General features: G+C 47.3%; 1 protein-coding gene across 1 annotated transcript in view; it reads left to right on the plus strand.

Annotated features, from left to right (window-relative positions):
* LOC149331504 (uncharacterized) overlaps nt 1-19,912 on the plus strand; it is a 70,866-nt gene that overhangs the window by 7,072 nt on the left and 43,882 nt on the right. The window contains exons 2-3 of the mRNA XM_089557351.1: nt 15,898-16,014; nt 16,821-16,933. Of these exons, the coding sequence (XP_089413477.1) occupies nt 15,898-16,014; nt 16,821-16,933 (230 nt within the window). The remainder of the gene's footprint in view (nt 1-15,897; nt 16,015-16,820; nt 16,934-19,912) is intronic.

A 19,912-nucleotide genomic window follows, 5' to 3' on the forward strand; every position in this document is an offset into this window, starting at 1 on the left:
ACTCCAGGGGACCAGCGGTATGTGGTCGTCGTACATTCGGAGGTGCATGCGTGGATCCCGGGGAAGTGGTCTGATCATCAGCAGTTCCGATTTGAGCGGGGAGCACATAAGGCCCATATTGGTGAGGTTCGAGGTGATGATATCAACTGCCAATTGTAAGGTGTCTTGCGCCTCTCCTGTGGAGCCTTCAGTCGTTGATGTCGGCGTATATTGCCGAGTGGAGGTCAGGTATGTTGGTCAGTTGTTTGGCCAGCGGGGCTAGAGTTGCATTAAATAAGAGGGGGGAGAGAAGAGCTCCTTGTGGAGTGCCCCGGTTGGGGAGGGAGAACGGAGGTGACGGTATAGTGCCGAGTTGGATCTGGGCCGTTGATTGTGTCTTATTAAGAAGGCTTGGATGTAGCGCCACATTTGCGAAGTTTATGTTCGTGGCTAGTATTGTTTCTGGCTACTTTAACTATCTTATCCATATTTTTATTTATTTAATTTACATGATACTGGAGACCTTTTTGGTCCAAGCAGGGAGGCAAAAGCAAATTGTACAAGAAATTGTTACAGAGCATTGAACAAATGCAGCTTACGTACATACATATGTTTAATTTTCATGCATGCAGCTATAAAAGCACTCCGAGATACATCTTCGTCAGATCTAAAATAGTCACAAATGCAAGTTTCAGAAGGGCATTTTGAGTGGTTAAAAGATATATATTGCTAATGACATTTCCCTCTTTGTCTCTTAGCGCATACATCTAGTATCTACCTATGAGTAGTTTTTTCTTCACTGCTTTTAGGCTACCTCCGTTCCACTCCTACCTTTATTCCTTCCTTTGCGGCGCTTTTCGGGTTGTCCACCGAGATGTGTGATGCAGTTACTGCATCATTTCCTTTCCTTAGAACCAATTCTCAAACTAATTTTGTTTTCTTCAGGGCTCGGCTTAAAACCTCGAAGTCCGTCTCAAATACAGGAAGCATGCGTGCTGCCCCTTTCCATGTTGATCGTATTATCAACTCTTCCTCAAAACACATTAAAAAAAGTAATCAAATCAGTTCCAAAATACGATGCACAGAGCGATCTCCACAAAAGCGATTGGCTCTCCGAAGCGCGCGTCCCGCCCTACAACTTTGATAGGGCACACTACACTCTCTCTTAAAATTAAAAAGAAAACAAACTAAACTGACCCCGGAGTTGAGTTCTACACGGGTCTATCCGGCGCCTTCCTAGAACACATTCAATTATGTCCTCCCGAGCGTTTCCCACGCTTAAGACGTTGCCGTCAACCGGAAGGGTCACTGTCGTGCGATCTCCCCTTCAGAGTGGGGCGGGGGGGGGGGGGGGGGGGGGGGGGCGATTTGTAGTTGGCCGTTTGCGATCTGCTGTCGCTTGCCGTTCTGATCTTCTTTCTTAGAACTGTCCTATCTCCTACTCTCTTCTTGGTTTTTCCTTTTTTCCCGGCGGCGAGGGCTAACATTGTGTGGCGGACGACCCTGTTTCGCGCTATATTAGGTTACAGTGGTGGTGCGCAGTTGGCGTGCGTAGGGCTTTTTAAGGGCTCCTGTCCAGTCCCCATGTTGGGCTCCGCGGTGGGCGGCTCGCGCCTTTGTTCAACACCAAAACGTTTTTATGGCTTCTCATTTTTTAACGCCGATCTCCGCTGCAAAAGAGGGCGCACCGAGACAGCAAAATTCTTCCCAAATAACCAAAACAGCTTAGAACGGTTCCACGAAGTGCACTCTGAACACGCAGAGAAGAACAGCTAGATGCATTACACCATTTCTTGTCACCAGAACTTTCACAGATAGCATAGGCCAGGGCTATAAGATAAAAAAACCAGCAAACGGTGACCTCCTACTAGTAATCCTGTACAACCACCAGCACGAAAAGTAAGCAGAAGTCACCTCTTTTGGAGACACACCTGTGACACTCAACCCACCCCGATCCTTGAACACAGTGCGAGGAGTTAACGCAGACGACGGCCTTAGGCATGTAACAGAAGTACTTCTTGAAGGACTAGAGGAACAAAACGTGACTAACGTGTAGAGAATAAAAATGAGGAGAGGCGACCAAGAAATAGCCACGAAACACAGCATCCTGACTTTCGCATCAAGCATATACTCCCAGAATCCGTAGAAATCGGCTGTATGAAACTTCACTTCGGGCAGTACATACCAAACCCACGACGTTGCTTTCAGTGCCAACTGTATGGCGACAGCTCTCAGAGCTGCCGAAGCCAACTGACTTGCGCGAAGCATGCTTCACACGAACATGATTCTGATAACTGTACACTTGAACCACATCTGTGCGTAAATCGTGAGGGCAGCCATCCGACGTACTCATGTGCATGCCTAATAGCGATATGCGAAATACGCAGCGCCAACTCTCGCCGCTCCGAGAACCAAGTCCTCCGTGTTGGTTCCGTACAGAAAACGAAACCGCGGCCCAGCGTTTCGTTAAAACGGCTGCGCTTCGTTTGAAAAGTGAAATGCCGATGGGCTTTTACGCTACGGTGTCCACTATACAAAGAAACTACGATGCGTGCCAGAACCTGGTGTGTTCTAGCTTGTCGTTTTTCTATTTCTTTTACTCTGTCCCAACGTTCTCCAAATGCCATGCGATCGAGGTACAAACTTAGGCTCTAAGCACGAAAACATTCTAAAAAAACTATAACATCTTCCGCCGCAACCGAGAGCAGGTTAGCAGACGTTCGGATGGCGTTCCCATCATCGTTAAAAATGGAGTTGCATTTCACGAACACAAGCTTAAAACTAGATTAGAAACTGTGGCAGCCATCCTACAAACATTTAAAACATTTACGGTATGCTGCGTGTACCTGGAGCGACATGTTAATCTAAGCAATCATGAATTAAAAGACCTTTTGCAGCACCCAGAGCCATATCTAATATCTGGAGATTTTAACGCGCACTCCAGCTTTCAGGGTACTGACAAAACTGACACTAGAGGACAATTCATTGAGGATGTTATACTGTGTAATGACCTCTATCTATTAAACACTGGAAAACCAACCTGTTGTTCTCCTAGCTCAGGACAAATGAGCTGTATAGATTTATCTTTTAGTTCGCCATCTATTTTTAGATACAAAATTTGATGACCTAGATAACCCACATGGAAGTGATCATCTGCCTATACTAATCAACATCTTCACTAGAAGTCACTCCATCAAAATCATGACGTTGGAAGCTGCATCTCGTCTACAGGGCACTGTTCCGAGAAAAGGCCAGCCTAGAAAAAAATAGTTACCGACAACCTCAGTTTTAGACAACCTTAACGAACTTTTCACGACGTGTACTATTACCGCTGCGCGCCTAGTCATCCCTCAGTCCTCTGGAGTAGTAAAACAGAGTAAAAAAGTATTGCATACAAGAACGTAGGGAAGCTAAAAAGATAGAAAAGAATGCTTGGGGATTTTCCCGTAGGTATGCAACGCAGGATAATTGAACAAACTTTGGTTTGGTTTTTTTTATGGGGTTTAACGTCCCAAAGCGACTGAGGCTATGAGAGACGCCGTAGTGGAGGGCTCCGGAAATTGGGACCACCTGGGGTTCTTTAACGTGCACTGACATCGCACAGTACACGGGTCTGTTAAGAAGGCGAGAGCGAAAGACCGATGTATCCGTCACAGGGCCGCAAAAACTTCTCGGCAAAATTATGTGTCGTCATAAACAGCTCAACAACATTAAAACACATATGGGAGAAAGCTCTAAAGATAAATGGCAGCTATTCCCCATTCACAGTTCGCCTTCTGACAGCCCCTGCTGTACAGACAGATATAGAACAGGAAAGCATTTCGGGTGAATACTTTTCTGCAGTTTCCAGTTCGTCACAGTACACAGAAACAGTCCTAAAATACAAAAACACAGCTGAAAAACACACTCACAACAAGTGGCAGCACAAATGAACCTTGCAATAGTTCAATCACGCTTCAAGAAATCCATGAACTAATTTCCACTGATAAAAAGGCTGCACCCGACCCATATGAAGTACCGTCTTTGTCAAAAGTAACCAGGCTGGATGGTTTGCTTCTAGCTCGTGCAGTGGAGCCCTTACGGCTTCCCTGAAGATGTAATGGTCGTTAAAGGTAAGGACTGGGTGTCTTCTTACCTTCCAACCTCTTTTGATCTTTAGGAAAGCCCCATGGGCTCCACTATACAAGCTAGAAGCAAACCATGCAGCCTGGTTACTTTTGACAAAGACGGTACATTATCAAATGCTAGCCTATCTCTCCAGATATGTCGTAGATACACTTTGAAGACTTTTTTGTAACAAATTTTGGGCATTGGGGAAAGTACCCGAAGCCTGGAGAAAAACTATTATTGTGCAGTTTCTTAAACCAGGAAAGCCACCAACCTCTCCTAACAATTATATACCCATAGCCCTTACCGGTTGCCTCTCAAAATACTTTGAAAGTGTCCTGAATATGAGATAAACTTTTGTCCTTCTATCCTCCGAACTTCCTGACATCCGTCAGTGTGGTTTTAAAAAGGGATGCTCCACTCCAGATCACCTAGTTCGTCTTGAAATGCTGTCCGGGAAGCTCTTGTACACAAACAACACTGCAGTCTCTTTTGATTTAGAGAAGGCATACGACACAACCTAGAGGTTCGGAATTATTCAAGACCTTGCCGAGCGTGGCATCCGAGGCAGAATGTTGACCTGCCTAAAAGACTTCTTATCTAACCGTTCATTCCATGTACGCCTAGGCTCAACCCTTTCGAGGAATTTCATTAAGTAAAATGGATTACCACAGGGGCGTATTTTAAGCGTAACACTTTTTGTTGTAAAGGAGAACTCTGTTATTAAAATAATTGCAAGGTGCATTATGTATTCACTCTATGTAGACGTTCTTCAGATGGGCTGCACATCGTCCAATGTGCCAACAAGTGAAATAAACTGACAACATGGACAGACAGAAATGGTTTCCGCTTTTCTTTAGAGAAAACAGTGCCCATTTTTTTTCTCTCTGAAACGAGGCTTAAAGGCAGATTCCACCCTACACCTGAACGAAACTGAGCTACCCGTAAAAGATCAACATAAATTTCTAGGCATAACGTATGACATAAAGCTCCCTTGCCAGCCTCTCATAAACGCGCTGAATAAGAAAGCCTTCCGATCCTTGAGCATACACAAAGTACCTTCACGAAAACACTGGGGGGCAGATAGGACATGTCTTTTAGCAATATACCACTCTGCGGAACGCTCTGTCCTGGTTTATGGATGTATATTGCATGGTCAGCGAGACCATCGTATCATAAACGAGTGGATCCATTACATAACTTCCCACTGGCGCCTACAGGTAGTTGCCCATAAATAGTCTTGATGTAGGAACTAACTAACCATCATTTACAGACAGAAGAACCATGCTTACGTGTTCATATATTCTAGAAATTCGTTCACAACCTAAACACGTCTGTCACCAAATAGTTACAATGTGCCCTTCTAGAATACTTTTTAACAATAAACCGCAAACTACCAGGCCACATGCTTTTGCGTTTTGAAGAGATGTGCCAAAACATCTTCGTAGAAGACACATTACCTGGCATTGATCGAAGACGAGATCCACTGCGCGGCCCTTGGTACAATTTTCGTGCAATCTGTGATTTCACTCTTGCAGAGTTCCGTAAAAAAACAAACCACAAAGCAACATGTAATAGAAGAACTTCTTGCGCTCGGGGAAAAGTACAGTACTTTCAGAGCTTTTTGTACAGATGGTTCAGAAACAGATGTTTACGTTGGAAGCACAGTGGCACAAGGGAATTTGAATGAAAGAGTAAGGCTTCCGCAATGTGCTTCCATCTTCACTGCCGAATGTTACGCCATCTGTGCAGCCACTGAAAGAATACTAAACAAGAACCTCACAAATAGCATTATTTACACAGACTACATTAGCAGGGGGACGTAATTACGGCAGCTTTAAACACATACAGCCGTTCATTTAACAAAAAAAAAGAACGAAAAAGCAAGAGAATCGCAGGTTTTCAGGTATAATCGGAGTGCTTCCCTTCGAGTCGTGAACAATATTTCCGTGTATTCTCGTTCCATACATATAAATAGTAAATATAAATTTCGCCCCTAACTTTATCATGGCTCCGTAACTTCCTTTCTTTTCGCGAACAGTTTACCTTTGTTAATAGCTATTCTTCGCCGTCTTCTTCCGTTACTTCTGGTGTTCCTCAGGGCAGTGTTCTTGGTCCTTTGTTGTTCCTTATCTATATTAATGATCTACCAACTAACATATCATCTGTTGTGCGCTTGTTTGCTGATGATTGTATAATTTACCGTGAGATAAAATCGACTAATGACCATCACCTTCTTCAGCAGGACCTTAATATTATTTCTAAGTGGTGTGAAAAGTGGCTCATGTCGCTCAATTCCTCCAAATGTAAAACAATGACTTTCAGCCGTAAACGTTCCAATTCCGAGTTCTGCTACTCCCTGAACAACGTGCCTGTGGCTCAGACTACCTCGTATAAATACCTAGGCATTCTTTTATCACCGCACCTCTCATGGACCGAGCATATCACCGAGCATATAAATAAATAAATATAATGAACTCTTATCTCCACCCGCATAACCTAGTAGTAGTAGTAGTAGTACAAGACCTTTATTCGGCCAAAATTTACAGGCCGAGCATGTCGACCACCTGGGCGACCAGGAGTCGCTGTTCTGCCTCCCCTTCAGCGCCAAGCCAGTCGAGCCAGGTGGTGATGGATAAAGAAAGTGGGGGGTAGGAACCCAACTGCTGAGCAGCCGGGCAATAGAAGGGCAATGAGCCAGGTCCACATAGATACAGGGGCAGTTGGGACAGGAAGGGTCTGATCGATAGCGATAGAGGAAGAGGCGAGACGGGGTGATAGCTGCATTCATTTGGATGTGCCGAAGAAGGCCAGACTCCGGCACCGTGAGCGATGGATGAGGGGCCTCTTCCATGTTCTGGCTCGTAATTCCGGGAAGCTATCTCATGAGACTAAAGATCTGATTAAGAAACGGCAAAGCATGAGGACGTCTAACTCCATAGATAGAACAGAACTAATAGAGCTGTCGAAGTTAATAAATAAGCGCAAGGTAGCCGACATCAGGAAGTTTAACATGGAGAAAATCGAGCATGCTCTGAAGAGCGGAGGTAGCCTAAAAGCAGTGAAGAGAAATTCTAGGCATAGGTAAAAACCATATTTATGCGATAAGAGACAAAGAGGGCAATGTCATTAGCAATATGGATAAGATAGTTAAAGTAGCCAAACAGTTCTTCACAAATCTATACAGTAGCGATTGCAATCAGAATGTTACTGAGAGAGGCAGTAGAGCACACCAATGGGACATCCCATCAGTAACAAAGGAGGAAGTAGAAAGCCTTAGGAGCAATGCCAAGAGGAAAAGCAGCTAGTGAGGATCAGATAACAGCAGAGTTGTTGAAGGATGGAGGAGAGATTGTGCTCGAAAAACTAGCCACCCTGTATACGCAATGCCTTGTGACTTCGAGCGTACCTAGAGCTTGGAAAAGTGCTAACATTATCTTAATTAATAAGAAAGGAGACGTCAGGGACTTAAAGAATTACAGACCGATCTGCTTATTGTCGGTTGCCTGCAAGGTATTTACTAAGGTAATCGCTAATAGGGTCAGGACAACCTTAGTCTTCAATCAACCAAATGATCAGGCAGGCTTTCGTAAAGGATACTCGACAATAGACCATATTCACGCAATCAGTCAGGTGATAGATAAATGCGCAGAATATAATCAACCCTATATATAGCCTTCATTGATTAGGAGAAAGTATTCAACTCAGTAGAAACCTCAGTAATCATGCAGGCATTGCAGAATCAGGGTGTAGAAAAGTGTTGTGTGAAAATATTGGAAGATATTTATAACGATTGCACACCTACCATAGTTCTCCATAAGGTCAGCAATGAAATTCTAATAAGGAAAGGTGTCAGGCAGGGAGATACGATCTCGTCAATGCTCTTCACTGCCTGCTTACAGGAGGTATTCCGGGGACTGGAATGAGAACAGTTGGGGAGAAGAGTTAATGGAGAATACCTGAGTAATCTGCGATTCACTGATGACATTGCCTTGCTCAGTCTCTCAAGAGATGAGCTGCAAAGCAGAACGGTAGGTCTTAAAATTAACATGCAGAAAACCAAATTAATGTTCAACAGTCTGGCAAGGGAACAGCAGTTCGCAATTGGTAGCGAGGTGCTGGAAGTGGTAAGAGAATGGCTCTACTTAGGGCAGGTAGTGGCCGCTGATCCAAATCATGAGAGGGAAATAACTAGAAGAATAAGAATGGGGTGGAGCGCATATGGCACGTTCTCTCAGATCATGAATGGCAGTTTGCCGTTATCCCTCAAAAGAAATGTATATAACAGGTGTATCTTACCGGTACTCACCTATGGGGCAGAAACGTGGAGGCTAACAAAGACAGTTCAGCTTAAGTTAAGGACAACGCAGCGAGCTAGGGAAAGAGAAATGATAGGTGTGACGTTAAGAGATTGGAAGCGGGCGGAGTGGGTGAGAGAAAAAACGGACGTTAATGATATCCTAGTTGCAATGAAGAGGAAGAAGTGGGCTTGGGAGGGCATGTAATTCGAAGGCAAGATAACCGCTGGTCCTTAAGGGTAACGGAGTGTATTCCAGGAGAAGGCAAACGTAGCAGGGGGCGGCATAAAGTTAGGTGGGCGGGCATACGATGGCTGCAGCGGGCAAAGTACAGGGTTAATTGGAGAGACATGGGAGAGGCCTTTTCCCTGCAGTGGGCGCAGTCAGGCTGATGCTGATAGTGATGATAATGTCCCCGTGAATGTGTCCATAAAGTTGATTATTCATAGAAACGAATATCCGGGAAAAACAAGCCAATTTATTACGAAAAGAAGTTGGTGACGAGAGTTTGCCTCTGTGCATACCGAGGAGAGCATTATTATTCAATGCAGACAAAGCTGAGCTACGTGAAGGGCGTTCTCTCGGTCACCATTGTCCCAAAGATACTGAAGCGTTTTCTGTGGAGACCCAAGCCATGGCAGCACTCTTCGATGGCTAGATTTAATCCAAGTGTTTTTTTGTTTTCTTCATAAGCGCACTAAATTCGCATGTGTACTCGTCACTCTTGCTCTTCATAGCAGCATTCAGTTCCATTCTTGATGATGACGATGAATTCTTATGGCGCAAGGCCATAAGAGGTCAAAGAGCGACACGGCACAAGGTTTTTTCGTTGCACAAGGTGGGTTCAAAGACCCATTTCCCAAGTATTTCACCCTAAAGAAGCCGAGCACCAGGCCAGGGGAATCTTGTGCCCATTGTATCGCCGGTGGGCATCCGGCGGCACTGGGGACATTCAGTTCCATTCTTCCGAACTTCATGCTGGCCATTGTAAGGCTTTCGACTGGCTTCGCATCGCCTTCACTAGACAGCTTCCAAAGAATTTTCTACATATTCATGAACAGCTTGCTTGGTTGAGATGTAGGATGTTCTGGCTGTTCAGAAAGAATGGTAGCTAGTGTACTGACACCGTCGATGTGCATCAGTGGGTCGAAGTGCAACATCACAAGATAAGCTTACAATATTGTAAATAAACAAAAAAAAAAACGAAGTTGTGCAGCTTGGTCTAGGCGAGTGGTTGCGTTACTTTTTCCTCCGAGGAATGCTGCAGGTTGTTTTTAGCGTTGGTGGCGTCAGAGTTCAACTCCCTGGACGAGTGTTCGCGCCCTGCTCGTTTCCGGTGTCCCCGTATACCTCCCTATACTAGATGTGACCGTGGCCGGGGCACAAACAGGTGCTGAGTTTACGTAGCCACGAGCTCAGTGCCACGAGATCATCGCCGCGCGCATTCGTACCGCCTTGTTGACTTCAAAAGTGTGCCATCGGCATTCTCAGTTGACCCAAGTAACGAGCCCATCAGCCTGTATTCTGAGGTTTGTTCACCATTGCTGTAAATTTTCTGCGTGGACACGTCGACCTACGGAATGCGCTGTACGCCGCTTTAGCAGGCCACGAGACGACGTAACAGCTTGCTGCCTTTGAATACCCGCGCCTTGTGCATTCTTGCCTGCCCTCCGCTTGTTAGGGCGGTGACTGGAGAACAGAACAGTGGAGGGGCAACCCACAAGTAGGCGTGAAGTTATCAGCAGATCAGCTCAGGTCTCCTTGACGAGCCGTTAAAGGTTTCAGAGCCGCGGCCGGGCTGCAGCGGGGCGCTTTGAGGGCTCCGGATCCGTGGACCGTGCGAGTAACCCGAGAGACGCTTAGACAGCCATGCTGCTCTGTTGATACTTATGACTTGGAGGCAAGTGCTGTCTCACTTTTCGAAGAAATTACTAAGCGCTTCTCCCGAGTTCTGCATGTAGTAGAGGGCAAAGGCGTGGTCGTAGTTCCCTGCCTAGCCGAAGGCAAGGAAGCTGTAGGCGTTCATTCTCTCCCCTTTGCTTTTGGAAGAACCGCCGCACGGGAGACAGCAGCGAACGGATTGCTCATTTGGTCCAACCACGTGACAGCTATTGTTTTTTTTTCGAATATTTTATATTGGTTGTACGTAAACCTAACTTCTTGGTCTCCAGTACCGTTCTGCCTCTATCTAGCAAGCTCCCTCCCTGGTGAGGAAATTCATCGGCCACAAATCACGTCAGCCTCCGGAAAATTAAGAGTAGGGGATCGAGAGAAAAAAAAAATTTACTCGTGCGCTGCGACAAAGACGAGGTTACTGCTTTGCATTGGTCGAAATGCTTACTGAAACGCAGGAGAGAGAGAGAGAGAGAGAGAGAAACAACTTTATTGCCATAGCTTGAGTGGATGCTTGTAGCGCGACAAAAAACAGACAAGGGACAGAAGACGAACGGGACAAGCAGCCGCTGCGGTGGCTCAGTGGCTATGGTGCTCGGCTGCTGGCCCGAAAGACGCGGGTTCGATCCCGGCCGCGGCGGTTGAATTTCTTTGGAGGAGAAATTCGAGGCCCGTGTACTGTGCGATGTCAGTGCACGTTAAAGAACCCCAGGTGGTCGAAATTTCCGGAGCCCTCCACTACGGCGTCTCTCATAGCCTTAGTCGCTTTGGGACGTTGAACCCCATAAACCAACCAACCAACGAACGGGACAAGCGCTCCCGTTCTTGTCCCGTTAGCGCTTGTCCCGTTCGTCTTCTGTCCCTTGTCTGTTTTTGTCGCGCTACAAGCATCCACTCAAGCAAAATGAACCAACTCGCCCAGCAAAAAGTGTTATTGAACTTTATTGCCATAGAGTGGCGGGATTTAGGGCAGGTGGGCTTGGTGTGGCCCCCAGGTGGGGGCGACTTCCTGGGCCCACGAAATGAGTGCCAGTTGGATGCTCTTGTCTGGCCTTCTGAGGAGTTGGTTCCATCCTTCCTCGGAGGGAGCTGGAAGTAATGTTCTAGGGGGCGGATTTCGAGCGCAACCCCAGAGGATGTGCGCCTGGGTGGCGATTTCTCCCTGGTAACAATTTTGGCAGACGGGGTCGTATCCCCGTCTGTGATGAGTGAAAGCCTAGAATGGCTAAGGATGGAGTGTGTCTGCAACCTGCGGAGCAAGGTGGCTTGCGCTCGATTCAAGTCGGGGTGTGGAGGCGGGAACTGGCGTCTCATCTCTCTGTGGAGGTTGGTAATTTCGGCAAAGGTCTGGGGAGTCTCGGCAAGAGCGTCTGGGTCCGTGGGGCCGGCCGCCCGGTTGGTTAGTCCTCGGGCTAGTCGGTCGACCCCTTCGTTTCCAGAGTTTCCCGCGTGGGCGGGTGCCCAGACCAGGTTGGTCTTATGGTCGGGAGTGCAGCCGCGAAGGATGCGTGCAGCGGGGTGGCAGATAACACCTGCCGAGTAATTTTGTATTGCTCTTTTGGAGTCGCTGAGGACTGTGCTGGTACGTGGGTCAGCGATGGCCAGCGCGATGGCGGTTTCTTCTGCCGCTGTCGGAGAGTGAGCTACTACTGTGGCGGCGGTGACGAGAGTAGATTGTGGCGTGGTTGCACAAGCCACGTATGTGTTTGCACTTTGCCGTGCAGCATCTACGTATATTGCGTGTTCGTCGGCAAGGTATGTGGCATCTAGTGCTTGGGCTTTCAGCTGACGGCGCGTATCATGGCGGCCAGGTAGCATGTTTTTGGGGATTGGTTTTATAACTAGGCGGCTATAGACCCCTATCGGAATGGGCGTCGTGGGGTGGACGTCGCCTATGGGGTTGATGTTGAGACGGTCAAGTATGAGCCGCCCGTGTTTAGTGCGGGAGAGGCGGTGGATTTGGGCGGTCTTGTGTGCCTCTATGAGTTCTGTGAGCGTGTTGTAGATGCCGAGTTGGAGGAGGTGCTGTGTGCTGGCGTACTGAGGTAGCCCCAGTGCCGCTTTGTACGCTGAACGTATAATGCTGTTCACAGCTTCCTCGTCCTTCCGGCGGAGGTGATAGTAGGGGTAGGAGTAGACTATCCTGCTAATGAGGAAAGCTTGCGTGAGCCGACAGAGGTCATCCTCCTTCATACCTCTGCGGCGGGTGCTGATGCGGCGGATAAGTACAGCGTTATGAACGCCGCTGTGAGGTTCTTAGCTTTGTTATTCCATTGCCCAAAGTTTGTTTTCATGCAAAGAAAACGTAAACACACTGAGAAAGTTAGGTCCTTGCGAAAATTCTCCACGTATACATAACGAAGTCCGTACTAGCGAGGTACGACTATATATAATTCCGAACCACGATGAGGGTGAAACGCCGTGCCATGTTTGATGAATACATAGTATAGCGTTGTGCTAAAATAGGCTAGTGGGAAAACAACTCAAATGAATAAAGAAGGAATGAAGGGACGGTCTAGCCAATACCATGCGACTGACATACACGTCGAATGCATAAGCTTTGACTGATTCGGTTGCTTCGTAAGCAGCGTCACTTTTTCCCGGACCATTTGCGTTGGGAACTATTATTTAGACGCTGAACAAATATATTCCAGATGCTACATCACGAATAGTTCACCTACCACGTGTTTTTTTCGCCACATTTTGCATTGGGCTGATCATGCTGAAAAATTCGTGGTCGGTGTCGCACAAATCTATTCACTCAATTTATTCTTTTCATTCACAGTAAGTGAATCGAATCGATTACAAAGAGGCGTTATGGAGTGCATAGGCGCGCAGTTGTCCTCTCCTTTTTAATTTCTCCGGCACCAGTCCTGTTTTTAGTTTGCGATTCTCGTGGGCATGGCTTCGTCATCATTCTTTTCTTTCCCTTTCCTTCTATCATAGGACATAAGTTAGGTTGGCGAGCTGTTTTCGTAAGGATCGGCAGCACACTACACTTTTCTTCAGGCGTTTTGCAGGGGCTTCAGATGCCTTGCAGAGGAGCGAGAGGTTTCGCTCAGGTGGACTTTGACGGGCGAGCCGATGTAAAAAACGCGCATTCCAACCTATGCGCCGTTGTGGCCTACCTGTTTTCACGAGTGTAATTTAAAGAAAGTGGACATTTGTGATAAATAATAAAAAATAACAGCCAAATATACAATGAAGCCGCTTACAAATACATATAAATGAATACAACTTGGTTCTGTCGTGCCTTAATGAGCGTTATTCCTGTCGCGTGTGTCCTGCAAAATTTGTATGTTTGCTCATGATTGTGTTTTTTATCAAACCGGTAATGTAACACGTATCATCAAATATCCCTCAAAAGCGACCTTAAAAAGCGGTATTAGTTGCTGTCGACATAGAAGCCATACATAAACGCTCCGAGCTCTCATGCCAGAATACCGGCTTTTCTTCTTGCGTATACTTTGGATAGTGTATGCAATGTCGGGTGCAAAAAGTGGTACGCAACATTAGAGGTTGTATGGCTTGCTGCTTTTGCGGCCATTTTCGGCATTTAGGCCAAGCTGGAGCGCCACTCATCGAAACGAGCAAAATGACTTGCCTCTGGATCAAAACGGTCTCCTTCGATCACAGTACAACACATATCTAAGGTGCCGTAACTAGTTGTTACCAAGCTTCTCACATGATTCTCGGTCGATAGATTTTTATTTGCCTACTCAAATTTGTTCTATTTATTTTTGATTTTTTTGAAGCCGGTATCCGACCTTGAGGTCGCTAATGGAAACCTCAACCTCAGATGCTTAGAAACACTTCTAGAAAAGCTACCAGAGCCATATCTGTTAGTCGGAGAATTCCTCTTTCTGGGGAAGTGGAGAAACTAATCCCAGAGGTCGCATTTTAGAAGATTTTATTCTGTGCAGTAATGTGTGCCTACTGAATTCAGGAAAGCCCATGTACTGCTCCCTAAAAACTGCAAAAATTAGCAGTTTAGATTTATCGTTTAGTTCACCATCACCTTTTAATGATGTTAAATGAGATCTTCTGGACAACCCACGCGGAATGGATCATTTTCCACCCATTATTATACCTGAAGAGATAACTGTACAGCAGCTGTATCCCACCAGTAGTCACATACGAGGCAGAAACGAGGAGGCTAACGAAAAGGGTTCTGCTGATGTTAAGGACGACACAGCGAGCACTCAGGACCAATGCCACTCCGCTAGCCCCGATTACACTGTGGAGGTCGACAGGACCAACACACCGAGGTATAGCCAGCAGGCAAATCGTTTATTTGGGGTGATTCCAAAATACAATAACCGCCCTCGGTAGCGCAGGCAGCAGGAAACGGGCACGGGGAAAGCTCGATGTCACCTGGAAAAGCCGCGTTTGTCTCATGGCTCCGTCCATCCCGTCCATCCCGTCACGCGTTGTCTCATGGCTCCTTCAACTCTCTCCCCGTGGTGGGCTGCCCGTGCGGCCACCGAATACACGAGGGGGAAAGGAGGGTCGCCCACGTGACGATGTGGATGCTGCTTCCCAGCTTTCTTCTCTGCCAACCCCGAGAGAGCCGGGAGGGTAAGGGTCGCTGTAGGCCACTTGAGAGAGTTCGGCAGGATATGCGCCGCCTAGGGCGGTCGGAGGGTAGACTGGATGCTCGCAACTGTTATCCCCAACCGTTCCCAATCTAGGTCTCCGAATACCTCCAGCAACTAGGCGGTGAATAGCATTGGAAATATAGTGCCTCCCTGTCTGACATCCTTCCGTACTGCAATTTTATTGCGGTGGTTATGGAGGACACCTGCGATCCTCTAGTCAAGTGCACCCTCGGAGGGCGAAGCCGTCCTCTAAAATAAGCAAATCACGGAACATGTGCTACTCTCGCTTGCACACACTTCCTTCTCTCGACCTCATCCCCTCCGTTACTCGCATCCCCATCCCCCGAAAAATTAATTTGGGCCCACTGCTCTCTGGAGTCCCGTTGTAGTTTTTTCGGGCGCGTTCCGACTCGTCCTATAGAAACTGCCCCCTTCCATACGCCGACCTAGGACAATGCCACTTCCATTGTCTTATCGCCCTCCCAATACCTATACTTCTCTCAAAATCCACCTAGCGTGCCTGGCTGGGATCGGCACAGCTGGCCGACTAAGTAGCCCTGGGCGCTCTCCCAAGGTCGTGCTGCTCTACCCTCCACCATGCTTTTCCATCCGCCACCATGATTTTCATTACAATAATTCAGCAATATGATGGCTTCCAATATTCCTTTCATAAGCTGTTCTAATGTGAAGACAGTGGCATTCTTCGGCATTGAACCCCAGTCCTCCGGCTCAGTAGCCGAACACCCTTACCACAGGGCTAAGGCAAAATGCAACAGCAGCCATGGGCTGTGCACTGTCCGGGCGCGTTAAAACGTCGGGTGGTCCAGATTATTGTGAAGATCTTCACTGCGGTGTCTTTCATAGCTCATGAGCAGTTTGGGGACGTTAAACTGAGCACAGCATGTAGCACTGTCACCTTATAAAAGCTGAAGCTGATCCAGGGGTTGCCTGGATCTTTTCTTATCTTGCCCTTAATTCCCTTACTCCCCCCCACCCCCTCCCCTGGTAACAATTTTGTGCAGGTCCGTGCTGTACCCGAGCGCGGGGCTGGATGACCGGAGGAACAGGAGAAGTTGTCCACGTTGCTGCGCCTGAAGCCTTGGGCGGCAGAGCTCACCGTCTCCGAGAACCTGCACACGGTGAGCACATCGCGCAATTCAGCCAAAGCTAAAATGCTGCGGAACCATCTAAATGCATAGTCCGCAGGAGCAGGGCTAAGGAAAGCGAACTTTTTTTGGATGTCTAGAGTATATGAACTCCCCTTACTGTCACAGTTGTATTGTGGCCATGATGTTCATGAATTATAAAAGATCAGTTGCGTTTGGTATATTTGAAGGACTGGTCATGCTTGCAGTCTTGCTTTACATGTTGTTTGGCACCTGTGCACTGCTGCAAGCGCGCTATAGTAGAAGATATACGCGCAGTGCAAAAGCAAGGAGGTGACACATCAGGGAAAAAAAAAAGGCGAGGATCCGTGTGCGAAACTACATATACATGAACTACGCGGACGACTGGGTGCTGTGTGAGTATTTGGAACCCCGGGGCCTGCTGAACTAGTTGCAAGTGAAATTAGTGATGACACATTGGAATGATGCGTGAGTCACGGATACGCTGCGAAAATGCTGAGAATGATTGAGTAATTGGGTGCGATGTCAGGCGTCACTGCAATTCAGCAGTGACGCCGTATGGCTGCTATTTAGTAATTACTTCCTTATTATAAATTTACTTCACCGTGGGGGATTTCCCTAAACGTCGCACTACTCCTGTCTTCTAAGGTCCCTATAGTGGCATGCTAATTGATCGCATGTATAAAAAGAGAAAAAAATTCCAGAAACAGAAAAGAACAAAGAAAATACCTGAAGAGAACCGTAGCAGGCACCGGGCTAACCGTGACGAAAGTTGACAATGGGCTACAGTTTCAAACCCCCATAACGAATTTGCGCAGGTCACGACTGTAGGCAGCCACGTGGTTGGATGACTGGAGGTGCAGGACACGTTTTCTACGTACACGAGAATCTTTGGACGGCAGAGCTCACCGTCTCCGAGGACCGGCACACGGTGAGCACGTCACTTATTGCATTCCGTGCGACAATGCCGCAGCGTCAACGAGATGGTCTGTAGAAGCAGCAGGATTGTGGAAATTGCAAACTTGACTTGGCTGCACAAAGTACCTGCGCTCCCCACACTCCCACAGTTGTGTTGTAGCCAGGGTGTTTATAATATATCTCAAGGCAATGATGTTCGGTATATGAACGGACCAATCATGCTCGTCAGTGGGAATTTCGAACTGCATTTTCTATGACTGCTCAACTGTGAGCATTATGGAGTAGTAGTATAAACTTCATTCCGCATAATGGGACGGGGTTTAGGGGTTGGGGTCTTGAGCAGCAGGTGGTGTTCCTAGGTACAGGGTCCCATTGGTTCTTGCTGCCTCCTCGGCCCGCTCAACCAGCGCAAGCTGATCTTGCGGGTCGGAGCTGGACAGAAGCTCCTCCCGCTGCTCGACTGATGGGTTTGTAATTTTGGGCTCTATCGGGCTCGCCCGACAGCCCAATGTGGAGTGGTAGAGGGTGGCTATCTCTCCGCACCACACGCATTCTGGAGTGTATTGCGAAACACAAGGCGCCATGATGTGAGGAGAAAGAGGCCTAGCTTCTCTTTCGAGGGTGACAGCGCCCGAGCAGTTACTTTTGTGAGACAGCATGAACATCATAATCAGAGAGGGGGGGGGGGGGGGGGGGGGGGGGGGGGTGGAAAGGAACGCGGATTTCGCGCGGACTGTTGACGACGCGCAGAGACATTGCAGAATCGTTTGGAGATAACGACGGCCCCACGGAAACGTTTTCCCTTACAATCAGGCTCATCCTTGCATTGATTCCGCGGAACAAGAATTCCTTGCTGCTGGAGGCTAAAAAAAAATAATATGGCTTGTAACCGCTTATGAAGTGAATGAACGTAATGGCCTCATTATACGCGGAAAGCTTACAAGAAGGTTAGGCCCTAGCGTCCAATGGTGGCCATCAGGGTGGTTCCTGGTATCGTGTTCTCCCCGCCTTTTCGGTCGGGTTTTGCACGTTGTTCGGCGGCTGCCGGCATGGTTCACTGGAACAAATTATTCGCTTTGTCGCTTTGGGGACCATAGACGAAGACACGTACAAACTGCGAAAACGAAGTGCCTACAGTAATTTTTAACTGGCTAGCGAAGCAGCACTTACCACCAATTCGTTCTGCACTGTTTAGTTCACACGCTTCTACTGCAAAATTACAAGACATCAACATGACGAAAGCCGGCGCTGTGGCCGCTGGGCCCAAAAGACGCTGGTTCGATCCCGCGGCGATCACGTTTCCACGGAGGCGACATGCTAGAGGCCCATGTGCTGTGCGATGTCAGTGCACGTTAAAGAACCTCAGGCGATTAAAACCTTCGGAGACATTAACTAAGGCATAGCCCATATCGTGAACATGAAGACAGGAGGGACTCCGACTTATAACTTTGTTTAATGAAGGTACAGTCGGGGACAAAAGTCTCCGGACCACGTGTTCCTCTAACGAAGCCGATAGCTTTGCTAATAGTCGGCGGCTGGGGACCACCCTTGTGGAGGCAAAAGTTAAATTTTTGTTCTTTCATCTCCACAAGTGCGGTCTCCAGCTGCTGTCTGATAGTAGAGCTATAAGCTTTGTTTGAGGAACACGTGGTCCGGAGACTTTTGTCCCCGACTGTACCTTTATATTTCTATATCGATCGGCACACTGCTGTAGGTACCGAGGAAGGCCACAGCAAGGACACGTGGACAAGACATCCGAAAGATACCACGCACGCTTTCTTTTTTTTTACTGGACGTTTTGTTTCATAAACGTTCATGAAACAAAACGTCCAGTATAAAAAAAAAAGTCTGTGTGGTTGCTGCGGGCTTCTGCGGTACCTGCAGCAGCGTGCACCCTCCTCTTGCGCTTCGCTTTTTTTTTACCCAAACAACTTATATGGTTCCAAAATTTCCTTGGCCCACCTTTAGCTTCGCGATCAGGGGATTACTTTATTTTACTCTGGACGAGGACCTATACAAGCAGTTTCTATCATCGATAAGATTCCCATTTTCGGTCTATTCCTTCCTCTCTGTTTCCCTGAAGCCACCCGTAGTTGTTCAATGACCTCCTTAAATTCCTTATTGCGTCAGCCTCGTGGTTTCCTTTTCCTTCCCAGCGGTTTGTAACTTTGCTTGTTCCATTTCCATACTGCTGAGTAGTTCTAATTACAATCCCACTTTTCCATGGGGCGTTAATCTTATGCTTTCTCAACGCCTGCTGCTATTAGCGCTATTTGTTGGACGTTGAATTTTGCTTTCGTTTTTTTTGTTTTATACATTTCTCTTTTGATCAGGGCACGCATATGCAGAATAATACATCTATGATCACATCCTAGGCTATACTCTCCCTCCTCGTCTATTTACATTTTGGAAAGCTTGCTGTACAGGGTGTTTCACGTAACTTGAACCAGTGATTAAAAAAAGTGGTGAATCGTATTTGGGTGCAACCAAAGACATATTGTTTCCCGTCGTGTGGCGCTCCTCAGTGTATCTTTAAAATTCTGTTTAATTAGTTAAGCATCAAATTAAGCAAGTTTCCTAATACTCACTTTAGAGGCACGTGCGTTCTGTTAAGTGTGTAGAGGGGGTTTAGAACGAATCGATTCAGTTTTTTGTAGCAACGTACTTCCTCCTGATCATCATCAGCCTGACTACGCCAACTGCTGGGCAAAGACCTCTCCCGTGTCTCTCTATCTAATAACCCTTTCTTTTTGCCAGCTGCGGCACCCGTATCCCCGCAATCTTCTTAATCTCATCCTCTCACCCAACTTTATGCCCCCCCCCCCCCCCTCCCCCCCTACTACGTTTGCCTTCTCTTGGAATCCGCTCCGTTACCCTGAAAGATCAGTGGTTATCTTGCCTTCGCATTACATTCCCTGAAAATGAAAATTGGTTTTGAGGAAAGGAAATGACGCAGTAATTGTCGCACATATCTCGGTGGACACCCTAACCG

This window comes from Amblyomma mixtum, chromosome 8 (genome assembly GCF_055824585.1).
Source record: "Amblyomma mixtum isolate Tamu chromosome 8, ASM5582458v1, whole genome shotgun sequence".
Lineage (NCBI taxonomy): Eukaryota > Metazoa > Arthropoda > Arachnida > Ixodida > Ixodidae > Amblyomma > Amblyomma mixtum.